This window comes from Pempheris klunzingeri, chromosome 3, assembly GCF_042242105.1.
Source record: "Pempheris klunzingeri isolate RE-2024b chromosome 3, fPemKlu1.hap1, whole genome shotgun sequence".
NCBI classification, from domain to species: domain Eukaryota; kingdom Metazoa; phylum Chordata; class Actinopteri; order Acropomatiformes; family Pempheridae; genus Pempheris; species Pempheris klunzingeri.
Genome location: NC_092014.1, coordinates 29408403 through 29431617, shown reverse-complemented (window position 1 = coordinate 29431617; position 23215 = coordinate 29408403). Strand labels below are relative to the sequence as shown.

The following is a 23215-nucleotide window of genomic DNA, read 5'->3' as shown; positions in this document are numbered from 1 at the left end:
TGAGCAGCGGTAGTCACAGCTCTCTTTGGATGGATAGCTTTTTGAATAGTTAAGACCTGTTAACATCCATTCACTAATGAAACCTGACCCCCATCCCCAACCCTAAGCTGCTGATAAAAACAGAGCTGATTGATTGAGCCAACAAACTAACCAAGTCGTAGGAAACTCTGGACTTGTTAACACGCCTTAGCGGTCACAAACATAAACGTCACTTTTAACTTAGGCACAGGAATAACCGAAATGCTGTTCTCCTCTTCATTGAAAAATAGTTGAGACAGACGTGAGTTCTAGAGATCATTCCACATCAGATCTGAGGGATGTGTTTGAATGTGCAGAAAGTTTTCAACATGAGCAGAAGCACATGTGAGCTTTTAAAGTCCAGGGGTTATGAATGAATTGAAACGAATGATTGTGTCACTGATGTGAATGCACATTTAAAGAGCTCAGCAGAGTATTAGGATTTAAATATACTTTGTGTACCAAAATTAAAAGCAATGATTCTGCAGAATGGTCCATTTCAAAATAATCTATGTTTTAGCTCTGGATTTCAGTTTTAGATGCATAATATGTTTGTCGCTTTAAAGTTGCTGCTGGTAAAGTTAGAGCTCATTCAATCACTAGGCTGCTGCTGTGTAGCTTAAACTATAATAATAACTCACAATGTATTGATGAGTATATGTATATCCTTATGTATACTACCTTTGCATATATGCACACTATAGTATTAATGTAGTACTAATGTTTAACTCCGAGCTGAGGTCTACCAGCTGTGTGTGTGCTGCATTAGTCACTGCATCTAGAGCGGTTTTCTTTGAGGAGCCACAGCTGACTACAGTCTCCACCCAGACCAGGAGCATCTGGGTGCAGCGCCCTGCAGGATGAGACAGACCGGGCTTCTCGCCTGGCTCGTCCTTCTCCCCCGCCAGCGCCGCCTCTGCACCATTTACCCACATTCACATGAACACCACTGATGTTACTGACAAACACATCTCACCACTGCGGTTACTTTCCAGTTTATTCACTTTTGTAGTAATAATTATTTTGCATTTACCAGTGCTCTGTGTCTTCTCCCATGCTTGTCGTGGCCTATTGGCTGGGTCATGACACGCCATGACAGTCTGTTCTTCTTCTACAAGACTTTCTGTGGCTACACCTTCTGATACGCTAACTGTGAATGAGGAGCACGATACCAGAGACTTTTTAGGAAATCTGACTTTAAAACTGACGTCAGAGTACCTTTATCATCACTGTAAGAGCCCTTTGTTAATAAAGTTTGGAGACCATCCCACAATGCTTTGCGCCGCATATTACCGGCCAAGATGGCGGTCTGTGCGTGGCAGAGGGAAGACAGTGGGAGAGGCAGAGGTGTGTGTGGCCCTGTCTTAGCTGTGTGTCAGCTGTGTGTTAGCTGTGTGTTAGCTCAGTGTTAGCTCAGTGTTAGCGTGGTCTGTCTGCGGTGCTGACGGCGCTCCGGCCTCAGGCTGGACGCGGTCTAACTGTGGCCGTGTGGCGGCTTTGCTCCGAGCCCGGCTGGCTAACCTGTGTTAGCCCGTTAGCTGGGTCGGCTGACGCCAGGCCTGCTGTCTGGCGGTGGCCCGGCGCTACGGGAGCCTGCTCCCCAGCTGGTAACGTGAATGACGGTGGAGAGCAGGACCCGGTTCCCCCCGGAGACCCCGCGGTAACCACGGTGACCGGCTCAGGTGGACGCAACGTCACATCAGAGAGACCAGGCACGCGGACAGTCCGACCGTCAGTCTGTCTGCTGCGGACCTCCTCACGTGCATGGAAAGCGTGCGTTTTACCTAATATGATTCTGTAGAATAAGAGCGAAGAGCCACGTCAGACCAGACGACATGCCGACAGTCATGTGACCTGGTCTGTGAGGACCCGGATGACCCCTGATGACCCCTGACCCAGTCACTGGGTCACTTTAGTCACCTTAGTGCTCTCAGGTAGCTTGAGTAACAACCGAGTCCTTCAGTACAGCTTCAGTACAGCACTGTGTGGAGGTGTGGAGGTCATGGTCATCACGTGACCAGGGGGCAGGGTTTTACTGGACAGTGACTGATGATGCTTTTGATCAACACCAGGACTAAACAACACAAACTCTTTCTACTTCTTCACCACAAACACTGGTGTTAAATTCCTCCTCTGATCACGTGATCATTATTAATGACATGTAAACATGCTGCTCTAATCACAGTAACAGTCATTACATTTAATGTCTCCGTTATGTTTTTCTACTCTGGGCCGTCATCTCGGTTTCAAGCAAGATGGGTCAGACGCCAAGTAAATGTAGAGTGAAGATAAACAGCTGAAGACTCCAACAGTCTGACGGGGTGTGGGGTGAGGCTGTCCCCGAGCCTGGTGCTGCAGGTGGACTAGATGAAGATCTCCCCGAGCCTGGTGCTGCAGGTGGACTGGATGAAGATCTCCCTGAGCCTGGTGCTGCAGGTGGACTAGATGAAGATCTCCCCGAGCCTGGTGCTGCAGGTGGACTAGATGAAGATCTCCCCGAGCCTGGTGCTGCAGGTGGACTAGATGAAGATCTCCCTGAGCCTGGTGCTGCAGGTGGACTGGATGAAGATCTCCCCGAGCCTGGTGCTGCAGGTGGACTGGATGAAGGCTGGACAGTTTGTGTAACTCCTACTAAAAACATGAGCTGCAGAGGGTCAACTTAAACCAGATCTCCTGAGCCTAATTAAATCAGGCTTTAGTTAAATGCTATTTTCCAAGATGGGCAAAGGCCTTGGGACTGTGTCACCAGTGTGTGTGTGTGTCTGTGTCTGTGTCTGTGTCTGTGTCTGTGGGGGGGGGACTTTGCTGATTTGATCAGAGAGCTTCTGACACCTCTTTCACTTTGCATGTTGTGTTTTCTTTTTGCAGACTGATCTGACAACGCTAAAGTCTCCTCTTTGGTCCAGTTTGGCTCCATCAACATGGTGAGATGTGTTTGTCAGTAACATCAGTGGTGTTCATGTGAATGTGGGTCAGTGGTGCAGAGGCAGCGCTGGCGGGGGAGAAGGACGAGCCAAGCGAGAAGCCCGGTCTGTCTCATCCTGCAGGGCGCTGCACCCAGATGCTCCTGGTCTGGGTGGAGACTGTAGTCAGCTGTGGCTCCTCAAAGAAAACCGGTCTAGATCCACCCCCCTCCCCTCCGTGGCTGTGACGGTAAATAAGACCAGGGCCTCCTGTGTTCATCAGGCCGGTTGGACTAACAGTACAACGTGATGCCCACTCAGGGCGAGGAGAGAGTGACTGACCCCCCCCCACGTTACCATGCTCAGCTGTTAGCCCCTCAGGTCCAGTGTGATGCAGGCGAAGCAGAATAAATACAGTGATGCTCAGATGAAGAATGAAGGTTTAGGGTTAGGTAGAACTTCATTTGGGAAAGTGTTGTGCAGCAGTTGTAGGAGGGGGGGGGTGTACCTAATAATCTGGCTTTCTCAGTGTGGGGGTCAGCGGTGATGACTGGGTAGTGAACTCCCTCCAGTCGCTGCTGGCTGCTGCCTCACTTCCTGTTCCTGCTCTCACCCGTCTGTCTGTCCCCTGGTCTTAGAGCTGGAACATGCTGACGGGAAGCAAAGCCTCTGGAGGACGTTAACTCTGACCATAAACCAGCGACATGAGTTCTACACGTGAGGTGAGACCAAATAGAAGATCCAGAAATAAAAAAGTAAAAAGAGGTGATTTACAGCTGTGAGGGAGGTCAGTGATCAAGTCTGTAGAAATAGAAATATTGTTTCTGATCTTTGATTTATGAGAGTCTGAACTATAGAACATTAAGATTTCAGAAGTGTGTGTTAATTTCAATCCTTTCATAAATCCACATTTTATCCGTTCACATCCTCTGCGGGGGTCAGCGGGACTCGCTTCTTCTCATTTTCAACCATTTTCCAGACTTGGGGAAGCAGAGTGCTGAGGGAGGCAGAGAGGTTTAGTTAAAATGACTGAGGGGGAGTCAGACATCGAGCTGTCAGCAGAGGAGGAGGAAGACGGGTGGCTGTGGCTCAGAGGTAGAGCGGGTCATCCATCAATACCGATCCCTGGCTCCTATGAGTCAGCATGTCAAAGTGTCCTTGGGCAAGACACTGAACCCCGACCTGCTCCTGAAGCAGCTTCAGTGTGTGAAAGAACAATGTCCTCCAACTTAGACTCCTCCTGAATGAATGATGGGTGGAGTAGTTGAAATGGCTAGAAAGGTACAAATACAGACCATTTACCATTTAGACAGAGACGCAGCTGAGCAGGTTTCAAACCTTGTTTGTCAAATGAGAAAGAATTAAAAGGGAAATTTATTGTTTTATCATTTACAAAAAGGCCTTTGAATGCACTTTGACCCAATGTCTATTACGAGGCTCATGTTATAGTAAATAAAGCTTTAGTTGTAGGCTTCCTATGTCCCAGCTACTTAAATTATGTAAAATCATCACCGTGTTAAAACCCATTTTGCTGTGAGTATATCTGGAGGTTCTCTAGCACCAACTGAATCTGTATAAGAGCAGAGTCATGCGACACTCACCACTCTGCTGCTCTGAGCTTCTCTCTTAACAACAATACGTTCAGTAATTCATTCACATCACTTCTGCTTCCTGGTTGTTTTACTAGAATGAACAGACCGTCAGTGAAAGTCAACACTTTGTGCAGGTGTTTGCAGTGAATATGTAATGATGAGAATGATCTGTTGCCCCCACCGGGCTCACTGTGTCACTGCACTCAGTGGGATCACTAACAGGAATCACTGCTTGGTGTTTTTCCCTCCATGGCGTCACTTTCTAATGACTGTGCATGTCTGAATTTTAGCATGCAACACAGCGTGTCACACTCGTCGGCTCACACCTGGAACACATTTGCAAACATTCCTGTGAAGTCAACAGTCCGTCCTTGTTGTTGCAACAACAGAGGCACATCCTACTCACCGCTCTGCATCCGACACTGTCCATCCAACACCTGTGAATTTATTTAGATGACGTCATTCATCTGATGATTTATAGCGTCAGTAAATTAGTCATCAGCATGAGAGTGAAAGTCTTGCTGTGAATGTGGTCTGGAACCAAAAATCATGATAGATTGAGAGTGGGTTTGTCATTGAATCGTGAATCCACTCGATCTGCTCAAAGATTTGCAACCCATATTGTGATTAAGAAATGAACTCAAACCCAAATCTGCACAAATTACCGGGGGTGTGAAGTTTAACAGATGTGCATCAAAAAGAAATGACCACAGCTACAGATCAGATCCACATTTTGGGTCAAATTCATCAAAGTTCATTTCAGTGACTCCTCTGAGCTCTTGTGCCATGCGAGGACAGGAAGTGTGACACACATAGCAACAGTAACTAAGTGAACCGAGTTTACTAGACGCAGATCGTAAAATCTGGCTGGTTGTCAAACACACTTATGTCTCCCAGACTCAGAGCAGGTGGCCACGCCTGCTCAGCGGTCGACACGGAGCGCTGAGAATGTGAATTAGCTCACATTACTGTGAACTGAAGGACTGCCATTAATTATGAAGAACCCTGACGCAAACACACGTCCGTCTGCTTTTGAGTCCCTGTTTTGTTCAGCAGGGAAAATCACAGCCAACACACTTGTTATATTTAATTCCAGAGAGAGACATTTTGTCCTTTTATGGATTTACATAACATAACATAAAACAAAAGCCAACTAGAAATGTTTTTCCACCATGTTCCACAAGTTCTCTTCTCATCTCCAAATGAAACAAAGCAAACAACAGTTGGGTAATCTAGTTGATCAGAAGAGCCCAGCTGCAGACAGCTGTCCTGCTGCTTTCTCTCCACACTGATGGGGATGTTTTCAGAGGAGGCTTGTAATGAATTCCAAAGAGATGCGTAGACTTTTTATATCTTTTGTTCTGTAATAAATCTGTTTCAAAGGCGTCAACTGTTAGAAACAAAAGCCAACACAGAAGTGTTGTGGGGCCCAAATATACAAGCTGGACTTAAAAATGTTGATTTATATGCGTGATTGTTGTGAAATAAACTGCTTCATCACTGTGACATGGGGAGTTTTCTTCAGACTGTGATCGTACCATCAAAGGAAACACGTCTCACCTTGGAGCAAACAAAGGTGTTTTCATTGATTTTCGATGGATTCAGATGTAATTGAGGTCCTCCACACTGTTTGATCCACATCCAACGTCTCTGCTGCTGCTTCAGAAAAGTCAAACACGACAGCCCCTCTAATCTAAACATGAAGGATGTCTGTTGTTGAACTTATTCTATATGCGCACCGTGTGGCCTCAGTGAGACCGCTGACCGGCCCTCTGAGCCTCAGTGTGGTCACTAACAGGATCAGACTGTGGCCGTTTTAGGAAGTCTTAAATAGTAGTAAAAGGCCTGCTTCTCTCTGCAGTCATTAAATGAGGTATTTACTGAGAGATTTCCAGTATCCTGTTCAGTTGTGAGGTACACGCTGACGTTTTCATCAGTGATGCTTGAAGCTATCTCAGAGCTGATGGGCAATGATTCCGGATTTTTTAGTAATAAGATGTTGACCACGTTAACTCCACCTTCTTACTGCTGTTCACATCCCCCTGATGCAAATTCAAATGCAACACACAACTACTGTACAGTTGCACTCAAAATTATGCAACCCCCATTGCATATTAGGTGTATTGGCAAAATGTACAAACTGTCAGCTGTGCTCGATGAACGGCTCAGACAAGAACCATTTAAATAGCTCAACAGGAGGCCAAAGGCGCTTACTAAACGCTGAAACGTTGAAAAGAACGTCCTTTGTCAGCTTTGTTGTCTGTCTGTCGCTGTAAGTCTTCCTGATAATTGTTCTTGGGACTGTGTATAGATACAGTGAGAGCAAATTAAAACTAGAGTCAAACACGTACAAGGCTGATGAAGCTGATGCTGATTTGGTGCCATTCTTCCACATCTTATTAGCTAATGACTTGTGATATTTGGCCCAGTTCCACTCTGACTTGTGTCTCTCTCTCTCTGTTCCCCTCAGCTGAAGTGGGCAGACGCAGACAGGAGCAGACCTCATCAGTGTGACAAGTGTGGGAAATCTTTCAGTCGGGTTTGTAGTCTAAGAAGACATGAAGGGACTCACACCACAGATGAAATGTACCACTGTGAACAATGTGACAGCACTTTCAGCCAACTGAATGCTTTCACGCTACACCTGCATACTCACACCGAAGAGACACCGCACTGCTGCGACCAGTGTGGGAGGACTTTCGGCAGCCAGAGTTCATACAGAAAACACCTGCGGGACCACATGGGACCGTACCAGTGTGACCAGTGTGACAAGAGTTTCAGCTACCTAAGTATTTACAAGATACACATGCGTGTCCACACAGGAGAGAAACCATACAGCTGTGACCAGTGTCCTAAGAGTTTTAGTTTCTTGAGTTCATACAAGCGGCACCAGCTCAGCCACAGCGGAGAGAAACCGTACCAATGTGACTTTTGTGGAAAGAGTTTCACCCAGTCCGGGCATTTCAGTCTGCATTTACGGAACCACACTGGAGAGAAACCATATGAGTGTGACCAATGCGAGAAGAGTTTCAGTGATCTAAGTAGTTACAAGATACACCTGCGTGTCCACACAGGAGAGAAACCGTTCTGCTGCAGCCAGTGTGGGAGGAGTTTCTCTCAGCTAGGTAATTACAAATCACACATGCGAATCCACACGGGAGAAAAACCGTTCCGCTGTGAGCTATGTGAGAAAAGTTTTTCCATTTCAAAGACATACAAGCAACATGTGCGCACCCACACTGGAGAGAAACCACATCAGTGTAAAGAATGTGGGAAAACCTTTGGTCGACTCAGCAACTACATGCGGCACCTTCGTATCCACACCGGAGAGCAGCCGTACAGCTGTGAGCAGTGTGGCAAATGTTTCAATAGCTCTTATAGCTACAGCCGACACCTGCGTGTCCACACGGGAGAGAAACCATACTGGTGCTCACAGTGTAAGAGACTGTTTACTCGGTCCCAGTCCCTGAAAAAACACAGATGTGTCGAAATAGAAGAAGACAGTTCGACTGTGTGTAACGAAGCACAGCTGAGCCCCTCACCAAGTGAACCAACAAACGACAGCCAGGAACAACCGGCAGAATAAGCTGCTGTGTGTGTGTGTGTGTGTTTTCATGGTGATGAAGGAACGTGTCGCCCCTGGTAACGGTGGATGGGGCTCTTGGACACAGAGGAATCGCATCTATCACGCTTTGATACACACACAACATTTCATTGGACGTTTTGAGAAGAACAATATAGATGACATCATCAGAATTCAATTCTAAATGTTTGAAATGTGCTCTCAGTTTCGTCTTTGGAAATCAAAAGCAGGATGGGCTGAGGACACCAGTCACCCAGTGACCCAACGCTCTCCAGTTTGTTCCCAGCTATCTGGTGAAATAACTTGTGCAGTTCAACTGTATGTTCTCATGCTGTAACGGGGCAGCTGAGCAGGCCTGGTGGAGGCCTTGGTTTCCCTTCATTAATCACCCTAGCAGGGTGTGTCTAACACTTGGAACAAATCGACAAGGATTCATTCAACATGAGGAATCAAAACCTGTCGATTCAGACCTCGTTTTAGTTGAAAGCCATGACGCTGATACTGTTGGGATTCACGCGTAACATGAGCTCACGAGATGTCTTTCATCACTTGATGTGTCTCATCGATCTGAATCAGAAGAAACTCAACTGGTCCTGCTCATCCCTCGTCTGCATTTTAGTCAACCAAGCCCCCACAGTTCAGTGGTTCTGTGGATTAAACTCGACTTGTCAGACTCCGTGTGGTTGCTGGACTGTCAGGACTGTGGATTATCCTATGGTGTTTCTGTTACTTTGTCCAACCCCCTGCATGTGGAATCTGTTGCCTCTGTGTGTTTCTGGACAGCACTCTGTATATATGAAGAGTTCATCAGCAAAAACAGTCACAAGCCATTTGTAAGATGAGTAAACCAACAGCAGTTTGATCCTGCTTTGACTTACTGAAGGTGGACTGAAAAATGCAGGCTCGGCTCCCAGGTGGAAACATGGGAAACAAAGTGTGGATGGTAATGTGACTGATCCAGGAACACCAGGAGGATCCTCTTCAGTGCTTTCACATATGAAAGAGTCACAGCTGGACTGGCTGAATCCACACTTAGTCACTCACTAACTAGAAGACAACACTGAATATAGCTGTACTGTATGTTGTGTATAGTATGTACTACTAGCCTGTGACACTATACTCAGTCACCAGTAAAAGCATATGAACATGTACTGTAAAAAGAAATGACTGGATTAATAATGTCTGTATAAGACAGCTTTGTTGTGTAAAGGACTGAATACCTGAATAACACGTCACAAATAACATGTTACAGCTGGTTTTACATCGATCAGATTGATTCTGGCTGATTCATCAAATCAATGAGCCGTTTTCTCTTCCTCTTATCCAAGTCTGCCATCCTCCACTCAGTCAGCCAACTCTGCTCACTTCATCACGTTAACTTTGTCCATAATCCGTCAGACTCTTTTGCTCTTCTTTTTCTCATACAGATTCTTCTTTTTCCTCTTCTCAAAGGTTTAATGGCACTTTTCATACTGACTTAGTAGACACTCAAGTCTGCTTTGTCAGCTTTTCCCCACCAGTCCTGTTCTCTGTAGAGAGCTGACCAAACACTTGGTGCTCTGTCCACCCCTGTCCAGTGTGCCTTGTAGACCTGCCCCGGTTAGCTCTCATCTTTCCATTCTCTTCATCGTGAGTCTTCTCTCTCTCTCTCCTCTACATGACACAGGTCACATGCTTCCCTTTAGGGTGAAGATTCACCTTTAGATTGCCTTTGCCTTTCTTTCCTGTATGAAAACCTACTTACTGCTGACAATGATCTAAATGACTGAATATTTTCTCACCTGGGTCCCAACTGTAGGGTTTCTCTCCTTTCCATCCACGTTGCTGACTATTATTTGGCCGGGAGAAGCCTTTCCCACGTTGGTCACAGTGGTGTGGTTTCTCTCCCAGCAGGGCTGGCCCAAGTCTTTAAGGGGCCCCCACCACCACCAAAAGAACCAGGATAAGAGAAGATATTCCTTTATGATCAATGTCACAGCAGACACGAGGAGATATAAAAGAACATGTACATCTACGGTAGAGGAAGTATAAATAATAGAAACAATATCATGTGGGAGATATTCCAAAGTGTTTCACATTGTGAGGTAAAGAGATGAACAAATCTATTGTACAGAGTGACATTGTTCTGAATAAATATATTGCACAGCTGGTGAACATTGTAGTGCTGTTATTGTCTGTTTTGGTGCAGTGCTGGTTGTAGTCTGACAGCTGCCAGAAGGAAGGACCTGTGATGTCGCTCCTTCACACACTGGGGGTGGAGGAGTCTGTCGCTGAAGGAGCTCTCCATTGCCGACAGTGGGCCCTTCATGGGGTGGGAGTCGTTCCATCTCATGGATGATAGCTTTGCCATCATCCTCCTCTCTCCCACCGCCTCCACTGGGTCGAGGGGGCAACCCAGAACCAAGCTGGCCTTCTTGATGAGCTTGTCCAGTCTCATACTAAACACCTTCTACTAAAGACCAATACACTAAAATAAGTAGTTAAATAAAGCACAAAAGTGGGAAAAAAGCAAGAGGGAACTCAAAGTTGGGGCGAGAGCTGCTGTAACAGGCTGCCGCTCGTGCAGCACCATCTTGAGAGATCAGAATCAAAATCAGCTTTATTGGTAAAGTATGTGAACACGTACAGGGAATGTGTTTCAGTGATGTCCAGGTAGCTCACACGGCGTAGACAGAGAGCTATGAAAGACAGAGCTGAACAAAGAAAAACAATGAATTACTACGTACAACCATATATGCACAATATATTCTATACACCCACAGCACAGAGGTAAACAAGAGACGGTGCGATGGTGCAAAGACGCTGGAATAAATAATGAATTATTGATGCAGCAGAATAGTTTATACACAGGAGGTAGACTGGTTAGACCATCATGTGTATAACATACAGCTTAAGCCTGACAATGATACTTTGATGATGATGATGATAGATACTGGTCAAACAGTACAATACTGCTGTCAGTGTTTGATCATTCACACTCCTGCTGTTAATCTAACACATCATCTTTCAGGTCTTTCACTTGTAGCTGTAGTAGATAACTGGCTTCCATCACACCAGTGTCAGCCTGGCATGCTTTCACCCTTCAGTGTGGAGACAGAAGATCACCTCTGGTCCACATGTCCAAGTGTCCTTGGGCGTGACACTGAACGCCTGACGGCTCCAAGCAGCTTCAGAGTGACTGAATGAACAGCCTCCTCCTCTCCAATGAGGCTCCTCCTGTATGAATGAGGTGTGAATGTCTGAATGTGAATGTAGTGTTACAGCGCTGAATGGTCAAAAGGTCTGGACATACAAGTCGACTCCATTTACCTTCTAATGTCCATATGTAACAAACTCACAACAGTGGTCCGGTATTAATATGTACTTTAATATTCAAGTGTCCAGTGAGTCCAAAAACCAAACAACAGGATAAACAACACTATTTTAGATCAGTTACCCAGGTTATTGTTTATTGATTGACTGAAATAAGTGAATGAACAGATGATACATAGACCCAGTCTGTTTCCAGCAGCTTACTGCGAGAAGAACAATGAACCTGTACAAACCAGCTCTGTGCCGCCGGACTTCAGGGCCGGAAACAGCGTCTGGACGTTTCTGGCATCCTCTGGGTCTGAACAGTGAAGCCAATGCTGAAGAGCCTTTAACCTGCATTCTTTCTAATGTCCAGCAGGGGTCTACTTGGACTGAACGTCACTGAAAAAAGTCATGTTATTGTTACACATTATATATTCATTATTGCCGTGTTATTCGTTGTCGCCAGATTGCTCATTACTAGTCACGTTCCCTTTATCAGTAATATAGTTACCATTATTCTTATGGTTGTGGTTGCTGTGCATCGTTGGGTCTCTCTTAACAAAAGAGTTTAATCTGACCTGCTCTTTACGGACAGTGTCTTAAATAACGTTCGTTATGAACTGGCACGATATAACTAATGGCTGACTGACTTTTGGTTCCAAAAAGAAAACCAAGATGATGATGCCAAGATGACTCAAGGCTGCAAAACGTCAAATCCACAAACCAACACTGATGTCTCTTACTTCATTGTCCACACATAAGACTCCAACAAGTAAAAAACACTAACTTTACAGAATAGATGGTCTCTTTTTTTATTTCCACCTAAAATATTCCAACACTTTCCCTTACAAGTGGAATGACGTCATAATAAATGTATAGTTTTTGTTCTTTGGAACAGTAGCTGAACACACCGTTTGCTGACTCCGAGAGGGGACGCAAACCTTTTTCTTCCTACACAGAGTCTGAGCTCTCTGCGTCAATTTCAACACAGCGATGTTTCTTCAAGGACAGAGACCAGGCGAAGAGTTTCTTACACTGTGGACACCAGTACGGTTTCTCTCCAGTGTGGATCCGCAGGTGCTGACTGTAGGTCCCTGGCTGACTGAAGCCTTTCCCACACTGCTCACACCAGAACGGTCTTTCCCCAGTGTGGACTCGTAGGTGTCGGATGTAGCTTCCTAGCCGACTGAAACTTTTCCCACACTGATCACACCAGCTTGATTTCTCACCAGTGTGGACGCGCTGGTGCTGCTTGAAATTACTGGAGCGACTGAAACTCTTCCCACATTGGTCACAGTGATACGGTTTCTCTCCAGTGTGGATACGCAGATGTTGGTTATAAGTACTAAACTGGGTGAATCTCTTCCCACAGTAGTCGCAGCAGTAAGGTTTCTCTCCAGTGTGAGTGCGCTTGTGATTTTTGTATGTACTTAAACACCGGAAACTTTTCCCACACTGGTCACAGTGGTGGGGTTTCTCTCCAGTGTGGACACGCAGGTGGACTGTGAAATTCCCCCACTGAGTGAAACTCTTGTCACACTGGTCACACTGGTACGGTCCCGTGTGGTCCCGCAGGTGTTTTCTGTATGAACTCTGGCTGCCGAAAGTCCTCCCACACTGGTCGCAGCAGTACGGTGTCTCTTCGGTGTGAGTATGCAGGTGTAGCGTGAAAGCATTCAGTTGGCTGAAAGTGCTGTCACATTGTTCACAGTGGTACATTTCATCTGCGGTGTGAGTCCCTTCATGTCTTCTTAGACTACAAACCCGACTGAAAGATTTCCCACACTTGTCACACTGATGAGGTCTGCTCCTGTCTGCGTCTGCCCACTTCAGCTGAGGGGAACAGAGAGAGAGAGACACAAGTCAGAGTGGAGCACTTCATACAATGCTGCGAGCTGCCATGACAGCAGAAAAATGTGTATGTGAATGTGTAACAGCACTTTGAGTGGTCCAAAAGACTAGAACAATGATAAAAGAACCACATTCTGACTACAAATAGTGCAGGTTTAAATACAAATGGTCTGTATTTGTAGAGCTCCTTTCTAGTCATTTCGACCACTCAAAGCGTCTTTCACACCACATCCTCATTCACACATCATTCATTCAGGAGGAATCTGAGTTGGAGGAGACTATTGTTTCATACACTGAAGCTGCTTCAGGAGCGAGTTGGGGTTCAGTGTCTTTCCCAAGGACACTTTGACATGCTGACTCATAGGAGCCGGGGATCAAACCAGCGACCTTCTGATTGATGGACGGCCCGCTCTACCTCTGAGGCACAGAGGTATTATTATAATGAATATTATTTACGTTAACAAGATAAACAGACTAAAAAAAACCTGTTTCCAAAAGAACTCAGCTTCATATTCTTCTCCAGAATTAATGTGCAGAGGCTGTGCTTCAAAACCAGACCAGATCTGTCTGTGCACGTGTGAGCGTCCTGACCAGACGAGCTGAGGCTGTTTCCAGCCTTTAGCCTGTGACGTCAGACTGAAGCAGGTGTGGTGACCCACAGGTGATCACAGGAGATCACAGGAGACCACAGGAGTCAGATGGCAGTGATGGATATGAGGTGTGAGGTGTGTTGATGGACCGGAGCTGGAGAGTTTGCTTTCTGCTGTGTCTTCTCCTGGGGGCTGGTCTGTGGTCCATGACTAAATACTGGATATGTTCGTGTCTGTTTGATCTCACCTCGTCTGAAGAACTCATTTCAGCGCCTCGTCGGTCACAGCTAATGTCCTCCAAGTGCTTTTCTTCTTCTCGGCTCTGAAATGATCAGATACAGACAGACTGGTGAGACGGGACCTCCTCAGAAACACAGAGAATACTGCAGCGACGCTGTCGGCCATCCTCACAGCACAGGCAGGATGTTAGCTGGTTGTTAGAGCTCATGGCCTGGAAGGACGTTTCTGTCACGAGGAAGCAGAGGAGCAACCAGAGGAGCAACCAGAGGAGCAACCAGAGGAACAACCAGAGGAACAACCAGAGGAGCAACCAGAGGAACAACCAGAGGAACAACCAGAGGAACAACCAGAGGAGCAACCAGAGGAACAACCAGAGGAACAACCAGAGGAACAACCAGAGGAGCAACCAGAGGAACAACCAGAGGAGCAACCAGAGGAACAACCAGAGGAGCAACCAGAGGAACAACCAGAGGAGCAACCAGAGGAACAACCAGAGGAACAACCAGAGGAACAACCAGAGGAACAACCAGAGGACCTGCTGCCTGGTGAACGTTTTCATCTTTTACTACATTGGTCCGGTGTCCGGCTGGAGCTGGTTAGTGTAGCAGAGTAGTGACCAGCTACAGCCGACACATAGTAAATACGGTCATAGTCTGACTCCGCTGTCAAACCGGTAACACCACAACTGTGTCTCCATCACTTTCACAGTCAGAGCTGAACTAACCACAGCGGGGCCGGCACCACACAGCCAAGCTAACAGCAGCTAACAGCAGCTAACAACAGCTAACAACAGCTAACAATAGCTAACACCAGCTAACAACAGCTAATACCAGCTAACAGCAGCTAGCTAACAGCAGCTAACAACAGCTAACAATAGCTAACACCAGCTAACAACAGCTAATACCAGCTAACAGCAGCTAGCTAACAACAGCTAACACCAGCTAACACCAGCTAACAACAGCTAACAACAGCTAACAACAGCTAACACCAGCTAACAACAGCTAACAACAGCTAACACCAGCTAACAGCAGCTAGCCGCGGGTCCCCCGCTAATGTTACATCTACACGGGGGTCTGAGCGCTCTGCAGTAACGTTACAGCCACTGAGCTCTAACACACAAACAGACACAGCACACTCACCCCCTCTGTAGCTAGTACTGCCCAGCACCATCACCAGCACCATCACCATCACCATCTTCTTCTTCTTCGTCTTCTTCTTCTTCGTCTTCTTCTTCGTGTTCTGGTTTTAATGGCAGTCGTCAAACCAGCACATAGGCGCATTGCTGCCACCTGCTGGACTGGAATGGCAAAGTCTGTATTATTCCAGATATTCGTGATTAATTAAATACCAGATGTCTTACTTTTCCTGATGCTAATCTTGATCACTTGGAGACACAGCTGTGCTCTCAGCTTTCCATCTCAAACTTTGTTCACTTACAGGCAGTGCATGTAACTCACTCACTCTCTTAGCAGAACATACACCTGAGATGAAAGCTGTCTCGTGAGACAGAGACCTAAGGCTGGACTGCTCTATGGGTTGAAAAAGGGCTTGAGTCAGGGATCTTAGCACCTAAGAGAGTTCCCAAGATGGAGCCCTAGGAACCCTGTCCGGTCCATGGTGGTATGCTCCTTTAATGAACTGAGATACCAAGGGTTGGCTCCCCACTCTAACACCCCCCACTGCCTCACTGATATAAGATATAGCAGCAGCATACACCTATATACTGTGCTAGCCGCCCTTTCTGAGTCCAAGAGAGACTGAAGAAAGCAGAGAACTATCTCGATAGTGCAAGTGACAGGATCCCCCTGCCTACTGTGACACCACACAGAAAGCACCCCCCACCTCTGGTCGTAGTTAGCAGGAGTGGAGGGAGCCCTCCTATTACTCGTGGTTCTCAGGACAGCATCATGTAACCTAGGAGAGAGGGGCTAAGAGAAGAGGCCAAGCCCGGAGCTACAAAACCAATGCCTCCTTGGCCACGGGGGTTATAAACAGCACCCTGTAGTAGCCCAGGATGATCCCGTAGAGGATCTGGGGAATCAAGGGAAACTGAGGAGAGTGCATAACAATCCGTTTAGACTCTTGAGACAGTGCATCCAAACCCATGGTCCTGCAATGGGCTGTCTCTGAGAGAGGCCCAAAACTGTGCTACCCAAATCTGCTTCAGGACATCAAGACATCAAGACACCATACAGTCAAAGCTGTATGGTGTCACATAGACTTTGTGGTGCACAATGAGTCAGTAAACATCATCACTGTCAGTGAGAACAACCACAACACTTCAAACCTCCAGGAAGGCTCCCTTAAGGTTATTCCCACAACCTCCATTCTTCTGGAACATTAAGAAAAGGGTGAGGGTTACGGTGGAGAATTTAGAGCCCATCTGATACTGACAACAGAACCACAGCTATGACAGAATGAGGGATGTGGAGGCCTGCTGCTGGCTGCAGAGAAAACAGGTGAGAACAGTGGAGGTAGGAAGGCTCGTTCTCAGTTGGCTGTAAGAGCTCCTCAGCACCTCTGGGTGTCAGTGTTGTTCCACACTCCCCCCCCAAACACACACACACACACACACACACACAGTCTCTGCATTGAGCTTCTAAAACACAGAAGAGTGCTCGTCTGTCTGTCTGTCTGTCCGTGTATGTGGCTGTCTGTACTCTGCATCTTATCAGTGCAGTAGGGTTTATGTAGTTTATCTGAATATCACGATAAAACAGAAACGAACACAGATGGGCACATTTGGTGCTGAAATTGAACTTGATCCTGTTTCCCTATAACAATCAATCTTAGTGTTTCTACCAACTCGTAAATTTTTACACATTTTCCGAAGCAGCTCATGCTGTTCAATGTCGGTGTTCATCATAAAAACGGAGACCTAAAAATGCACAAATACAACAAAACCTTAAATAGCGCATGTTGTTTTCTGGCTAATTCTCCAGGTTCCAGATGTTGTTTAGATTTCATAAGCTCCTACAAATGGGTATGAGCACTCGTCCCCAGTCTGGCTGGCATTTACCAGCTCTCTACACATCAACTGACTTAACAGTAAAAGGATAACTATTATGATGATGATGAGCAGGGAGCTCTCAGTGCAGGAAACAAGTCCATTAGCCATATTTTCAAGATACAAAGCTGGTTGAAAATCAGCGAAGGGTTAGGGGTTAGGGTCCGGGGCTCGTTAGCTATGTTGGTCTGCATTGGCTACCATTGATACTGGGCTTTGAGAAAATGTACCGTCACTGCACAGATCTGGGGACAGTTTACCAGCCTTCCAAAATAAGAAGGAGTGCTTTAGATGTATGTGACGCCTCACTCACAGAGAGAAGAAGAAACTAAGTGCCCAGGACTGTTAACAACATGGAGCCTGGGGGAGGTGACATCTTGTGTCCCATTTCTCATGAATACGCTACATCAGTCAGCCCATTAGTTCCCATCATGGTGCACACAGCCCTAATGGTGTTAGGCACACACACACACACACACACACACACACACACACACACACATGCACACATACATGCACACACATGTGCAGTTGCAGCCGGACATAGCTTAAATCATAAAACCAGGGCTCCATTATTGTCCATGTGTGTGTCTGTGTGTAGCTGTGTGTGTGACAGTATTATGGCCATGCATGTGTGTGTGTGTGTGTGCACACGTGGGTGTGTGTGTGTGTGTCCACCTTTTGCCAGGTTTTATGTGTGTTCCCAGACCTGCTGATCAAAACCATGCAGCAGTGGACTGGTCGGCCTGGTGGTCTGCCCAGTCCCGGGTGGTCTCATGATTTACAGCAAGCTGTGTGTGTGTGTGTGTGTGTGTGTGTGTGTGTGTGTTTGTTTGTGTGTGTTATTAGTGACCCGTGTTGGTGGATAATTAGTATCTCTTAACAACAGTCTAATTTCCACATCAGGTGTGCTGGATGGCTGTCAGGGACCCGTGGGTGCTGCACAGTGATCGCATCTCCTTTCATTTCAGGCGAAAGAGTGAAATAAGTGACTCACCTTGTTCATTGAGTCCAGCGCCGTTTGCCTCTAGCGAGTGGAGCAGTGCTCCACAGGCTTACTGTATACGTGGCTTCACCTCATCGGTGTGCTGAGGTCTGCAGACAGGAACCCTCTGCTGCTCTCAGATCTTGAAGTCTGGCCCTCCGCCCCCCCTCGGCTCTGGAAACAGTTGGTGCCCTGTTGATTTGTCCTTAAACATTTGATTTATTGTCAAATATTCCTTTTGGGTGTTTTATTTCTACTGCACCATCCCTGTTTGTCCTTGTAATTGGGCATTATCTGCTTCGACTGGCTTCAGCTTCGTGTTTTTTTTTCTCTTAAATCTGTTCTATCATTTTTAATTTCATTATTTTTTTTCTTTTTTTGACTATTATGCAACTGAAGTGCTCTCTTGCGTTTGAAACCTGAAAATACTTTAAAAAGACTTTTAAAGACATTTTTTGGTTTTTAAAACGTCCAAGACGTCTGTTTAAAATGAAGTGACCGATGTCTGTGAAGTCAGAGTTGTAATGAATGCTCTGAACGCCGGCTCGCTCCTAAAGACGTCCTGGTGGTGCTTGTTGTAACTCTACATGAAGACAGAGCAATCTCCCTCTGAATAAAGAGGTACAACTGTTTTTATGGGAAGACATTCATTAGTGCAGTCTGTCGCAGAAAATAAGGTCACTGCTTAGCTTTTCAGCAGCGGATGGCTGCAGAGAAAACTCTGACAAAGTTCACAAGAAAGTACTTTTCACTTTTTCACTGCATTTTGTGACACAACCTTAAAAAAAAGTCACTTTTGTCTGCACAGCTATTGTGCCACTGAGGATGAGCCGCTTCTATTTATTTGATCAAGAAGAAGTTTGAAAAGATTAACATGGAGCAGCTAAGGTGTGTTTCCCCCCAGACCAGCTTCTTGGTGTGACTCTGCGGGAGGCAGAGGTGGGGAGAGGGCCACCCAGGATTAAGAGACGTGAGACCTGCCAACATCAAAACTAATGACCAATAAATAGCCGGTGTGACTGAGCTGCTCACATTGCAGTAAATCACCGGAGAACAACAGTGAGACAGAGGAGAGAGGGAGAGAGAGAGAGAGAGAGAGAGAGAGAGAGGAGTTTTCTCATTTAAATGAAGATTTCTGGATTTTGAAGTCCAACCCAAGCAACAGTGCTGAAGAGCTGCTATCGGCAAGAAAACTCAGAAATCCTCCGACCTCTGTCCACCGGTACAAATGTAATGTTTCACTTGTTTAAGTCACTTCTTGGTACTTTGACGTTAAGAGTGTCCACTTTCTTAGGTACGCCTGTCTGTCTGGTGCAGAGAGGTGATGTTTAGTGAATGAAATGATTTGATAATTACTGATGATATTTAAGAGGAAGGCTTCTGTGGGCCAACCGAATGCTTTACTGAATGATTTACCAACAACAGTGACTGTAATTTAGCTGCTGACTGGGACCTTCAGACATCCCTATTAGCGCATAAACACACAATCACTCAGCCAGCACCTCCCAGCTGGACCTGGACTGCTTGTCTCCGCACGGCCTCAGTAAGAATAATTTCACTCATTTCACACTTTGCACAGACAAAGCTAAAAACCAACCACAAATGAAAGAATTGCATTGGATTAAACTGCAATAAAATAACAAAGAAAGCACCTGAGAGCCAAGACAGCAGAGGCCTCGGATTGTGAGGAGCGACTGGGAAGCTGCAGCACATCTGAGAGGGATCACTCAGACCTGGTGGAGCCTCACGGTGGATAAGAAGGATGTCCAAGTGACATGAGGTAAATCTGAGCCGGGGACAGTTATTAGAGACGATACTCACGACGAGCTCAGACAGTGAGTTCTCGTCACACGACAAGCTACAGCGCGTAGAGGCTGTAGCAGGAAGTGGAGGAGCTGAGTCACGTGACCTCAGGCTGCACTGCGGCTCACAAGATGAGCAGAATGTAGAGCTGCAGATTAAATCATAGGACAAACTCAGACAGAGCAAGTGAAGAGAGCTGAGCTGAAACTGAAATGTGATTGAAGTGTCAGAGAGAAAAGGAGAATGAGGCCACCATGACGTGAAATCCTCATCCTCGTCCTCGGAGAGCTGGGATCGCTCAGGAGCACTTCAGGAACATCTCAAACAATTCAAATAAACTTGGCTTTTGTATTGACTTGTAGAAAATGTCTGATTTTGGCAGTTTGCTGTCTTAAAAATGATGGTGCCTCCTTACTCGGATGACTTTGGAGGGAAAGGTGAGAATCAGAGAGGACAGAAGATCCCAGATGGCTGGCGTCCAGTGCTGGGTTAGTGGTGTTTAGCAGCGTTAGTGCTCAGATTGTTGTGGTTCATTCTTTAAGCCCCTTTTCCTCTTTTTCATCACATGATCTGTGTAAAGAAGTGATGAATCAGTGTTTTCTCATGCTGGACCGAAAACATCTGACTAACGCCTGTGTTCCTTCTTCATCGACACTCATTGGTCTTGTTAAAGCTTTTATTAAACATGCTCAGAGTGTATTCGTCTGGTTACAAGGGGCACAAGTGCAGCCGTCCCACTGTCGGGTTTATGTCTGTCACATCAGAGGTGGCTGGTCAGTCCTGCGCACTTCTTACTAGAAGTAGGGTTAGGTACTAAAAGTCTACTGAGTACAGGTTGATGTTTGAAGAGGGAGCGGTCACCTTAGCATCGTCTGACCCCACTGTGCTCATTCAGAGCAGGAAGACTGCAAGAAACAGGTCGGAGCGCTGTGCTCCAGCCCGTGACCCAGAGTGATTGAATGGAATTCTTCCCAGTGGAAGCTGGCTCATTAACACATGTTGGGGCTCATGTAGCCTAAACACATGGCTCTAAACACATGGCTCTAAACACATGGCTCTAAACACATGGCTCTAAACACATGGCTCTCAGACTGGACACAACATGGTAAGCCACTCACAGCATGTACAAAATGAAACCAACTGTAAATAACTGCTGCACAGCATTTGGTTATATTTCAAGTGATGCTAAACGATGATACTGATGGCATTAGAAATGTTAGAGATAACATTGATCTGACCAAGCAAATGGCTGATTGATGTGTTGATCAAGGAAGCAGCAGGTCTGAATGTGCCCAGCTGATGTCTCACATTTCATCACTTACACCGATGCAGGTCAGTGTGGACGAACACAGGCGAGTCAGTGCACTCGTGTGTGTTTCCTTCTCTCTTGTCCTTTTTCCTGACAGCTGCACAATGGTTCGTTCGGAAGGATGAAAACAGAAAGGGATGTAAAGGTGTATGGTTTTATAATCCAGTGTGGGAAAGTTTGCCCCGACACAGATTTAAAAACTAGCTAATTAATAAGAGCATTAAAAATGAAGATGTCTGACACGACAGAACACCAAGCCGAGAAGTGGGAACTTCACCTGAATCACCTTCAGACTTGTCATCGTCCTCAGGACGTCAGGGGGCTTCCAGAGTTTGGCCACGTTCAGGTTAATGCTGTGTTACACTGGGCTCATGATTTCAACTGGAGACGTAGATGGTGGCCTTTAGTCCTGTGATGGACAGCCGGCTCCTCCGGTGTGTCATGGCCGACGTACGGCCCTTCAACGGCAACAAATCGAGTGAAATAAGCACATTCCAGTGTGGAATCACTCTGACCCGAGTGCATATTCAAAAATAAAGCAATGACAGATAAAGAGACTTTGTGAGTAAAAGGACTTTGAGTTCATTGTGCTGACGCGGAGCTGGAAAAGGCAGCGTGACCCATGTTGTGTCCCGAGCCATGGGCTGCAAACATGCTGCGCTGTTGATTGCACTCACAGGCCTAATTGAAAGAAAGCTCCACATGGTAAGAAGCTATAAATTCTCCAGATCAATTTTTTTCTCTATTTCCTGGTTCTTTCTTTTTCTCTTTTCTGTTTTTTGTACCATCTATAAAAAGGGAACAATGGGCAGGCTGTCTTTGGTTTGGCTGCTAATGAATCCAATACTTCCCCTCATGGCCAGAGCTGATTAGAAGGAGAAAAAACACATTTTGTCATAGTCTCGTTTGATGGAAAGCCCTATCTGTCTTTATGTGGTATGCACGCCTGTGTGTGTGTGTGTGTGTGTGTGTGTGTGTGTGTGTAGTGTGTTGCGTCATAGCAGCATAGCAGTTATAGGGTGAATAGAGTGACCTGGGGTTTGTTTCAAAGGCTGCCAAGGGCCCTCCCTCTGCTCTGCTTTCCTCTTTTCTCCACCTCTCTTTCCTTCTCCTCCTCTGCCTCCTCCTTCATCTTTTTCCATTCTACCCTCAACGTACTCCTTTTTTGCCATCACACACTTTTTAATTGCTCCATGTGCTGCCCGTTCACAGTCATAGCAGCTAGACCATCGTCTGCGCCCGCTGTAGGGGCCAGTGATGCACTACAGCACCGTGCAGTGCACACCACTAACCACTGCTGCACAGCGGCAGGCTTCAGTTAGGGGTCAGTAGCTGCTTAACCGTCGGCCTTATCCGTCTCTAAGAGGGGGGGGAAGACGTCCGTGTGCCTTCCTAGAAATGGGGCCCCCTGGTGGAGGGGAAACACGGCAGCACAAAAAGGCGGGGAGGTGAGAGAGGAAGGAGGAGGAGGAGTAGTACAGAGGGAGGAAGGGAGGGGTCTGCATGGAGTAATGGCTGCCAGATGTTTTTGTATTATCGCAAGGAAAAATTCTATTCCAGCCGAGGTCATTTATCATGTTTGCTGCCTGCACTCGGAGAGCGGCAGATAGACAGACAGGAGACATGAGCACAGATAAGTGTGTGTGTGTGTGTGTGTGTGTGTGTGTGTGTGTGTGTGTGTGTGTGTGTGTGTGTGTGTGTGTGAGTGTGTGTGTGTGTGATGGGTGTTTTTATAAAGCTAGATGTGGTCCTCACTACCTCATGTCATATCTCACTGGGTTTTCACTGGGAGTTCCTCAAGTCTTTGCAACATGGATTCTGGAATCATTTGAAACCTTTTGATCTGAAAATGACGAGTTCAGACGCTGCTGATGTGTTTTTATGTTCACAAAGATTAAAGTCTGGATCCGTGTGGAAATATTTACATGCATCATCACATGGACGAAGGAACCCAAATGTCCTCATGCCAACAGACTTTAAGGTAATCAAAGCAGTGGAAAAGAGCCTCCACGGTGCAGGTTTTTAAAAAATGTGTTTGGG

At 46.3% G+C, this 23215-nt stretch overlaps 2 protein-coding genes across 2 annotated transcripts; one reads left to right on the top strand and one right to left on the bottom strand.

Annotated features, from left to right (window-relative positions):
* The first annotated feature begins 1320 nt into the window (after nt 1-1320).
* Nucleotides 1321-10233, top strand: LOC139225732 (zinc finger protein 709-like). The gene is made up of 4 exons (XM_070856573.1): nt 1321-1365; nt 2887-2942; nt 3560-3643; nt 6984-10233. Exons 3-4 carry the CDS (start codon nt 3626-3628, stop codon nt 8097-8099), a joined length of 1134 nt encoding a protein of 377 aa, XP_070712674.1. The 5' UTR covers nt 1321-1365; nt 2887-2942; nt 3560-3625; the 3' UTR covers nt 8100-10233.
* A 1290-nt stretch (nt 10234-11523) lies between these two features.
* Nucleotides 11524-18172, bottom strand: LOC139198843 (zinc finger protein 211-like). Its single transcript, XM_070827801.1, has 4 exons — nt 18076-18172; nt 15211-15368; nt 14079-14153; nt 11524-13223 (listed from the first exon to the last, which is right to left on the bottom strand). The coding sequence occupies exons 3-4, from the start codon at nt 14094-14096 to the stop codon at nt 12342-12344; spliced, it is 900 nt and encodes a 299-aa protein (XP_070683902.1). The 5' UTR covers nt 14097-14153; nt 15211-15368; nt 18076-18172; the 3' UTR covers nt 11524-12341.
* Between the last annotated feature and the right edge of the window lie 5043 nt (nt 18173-23215).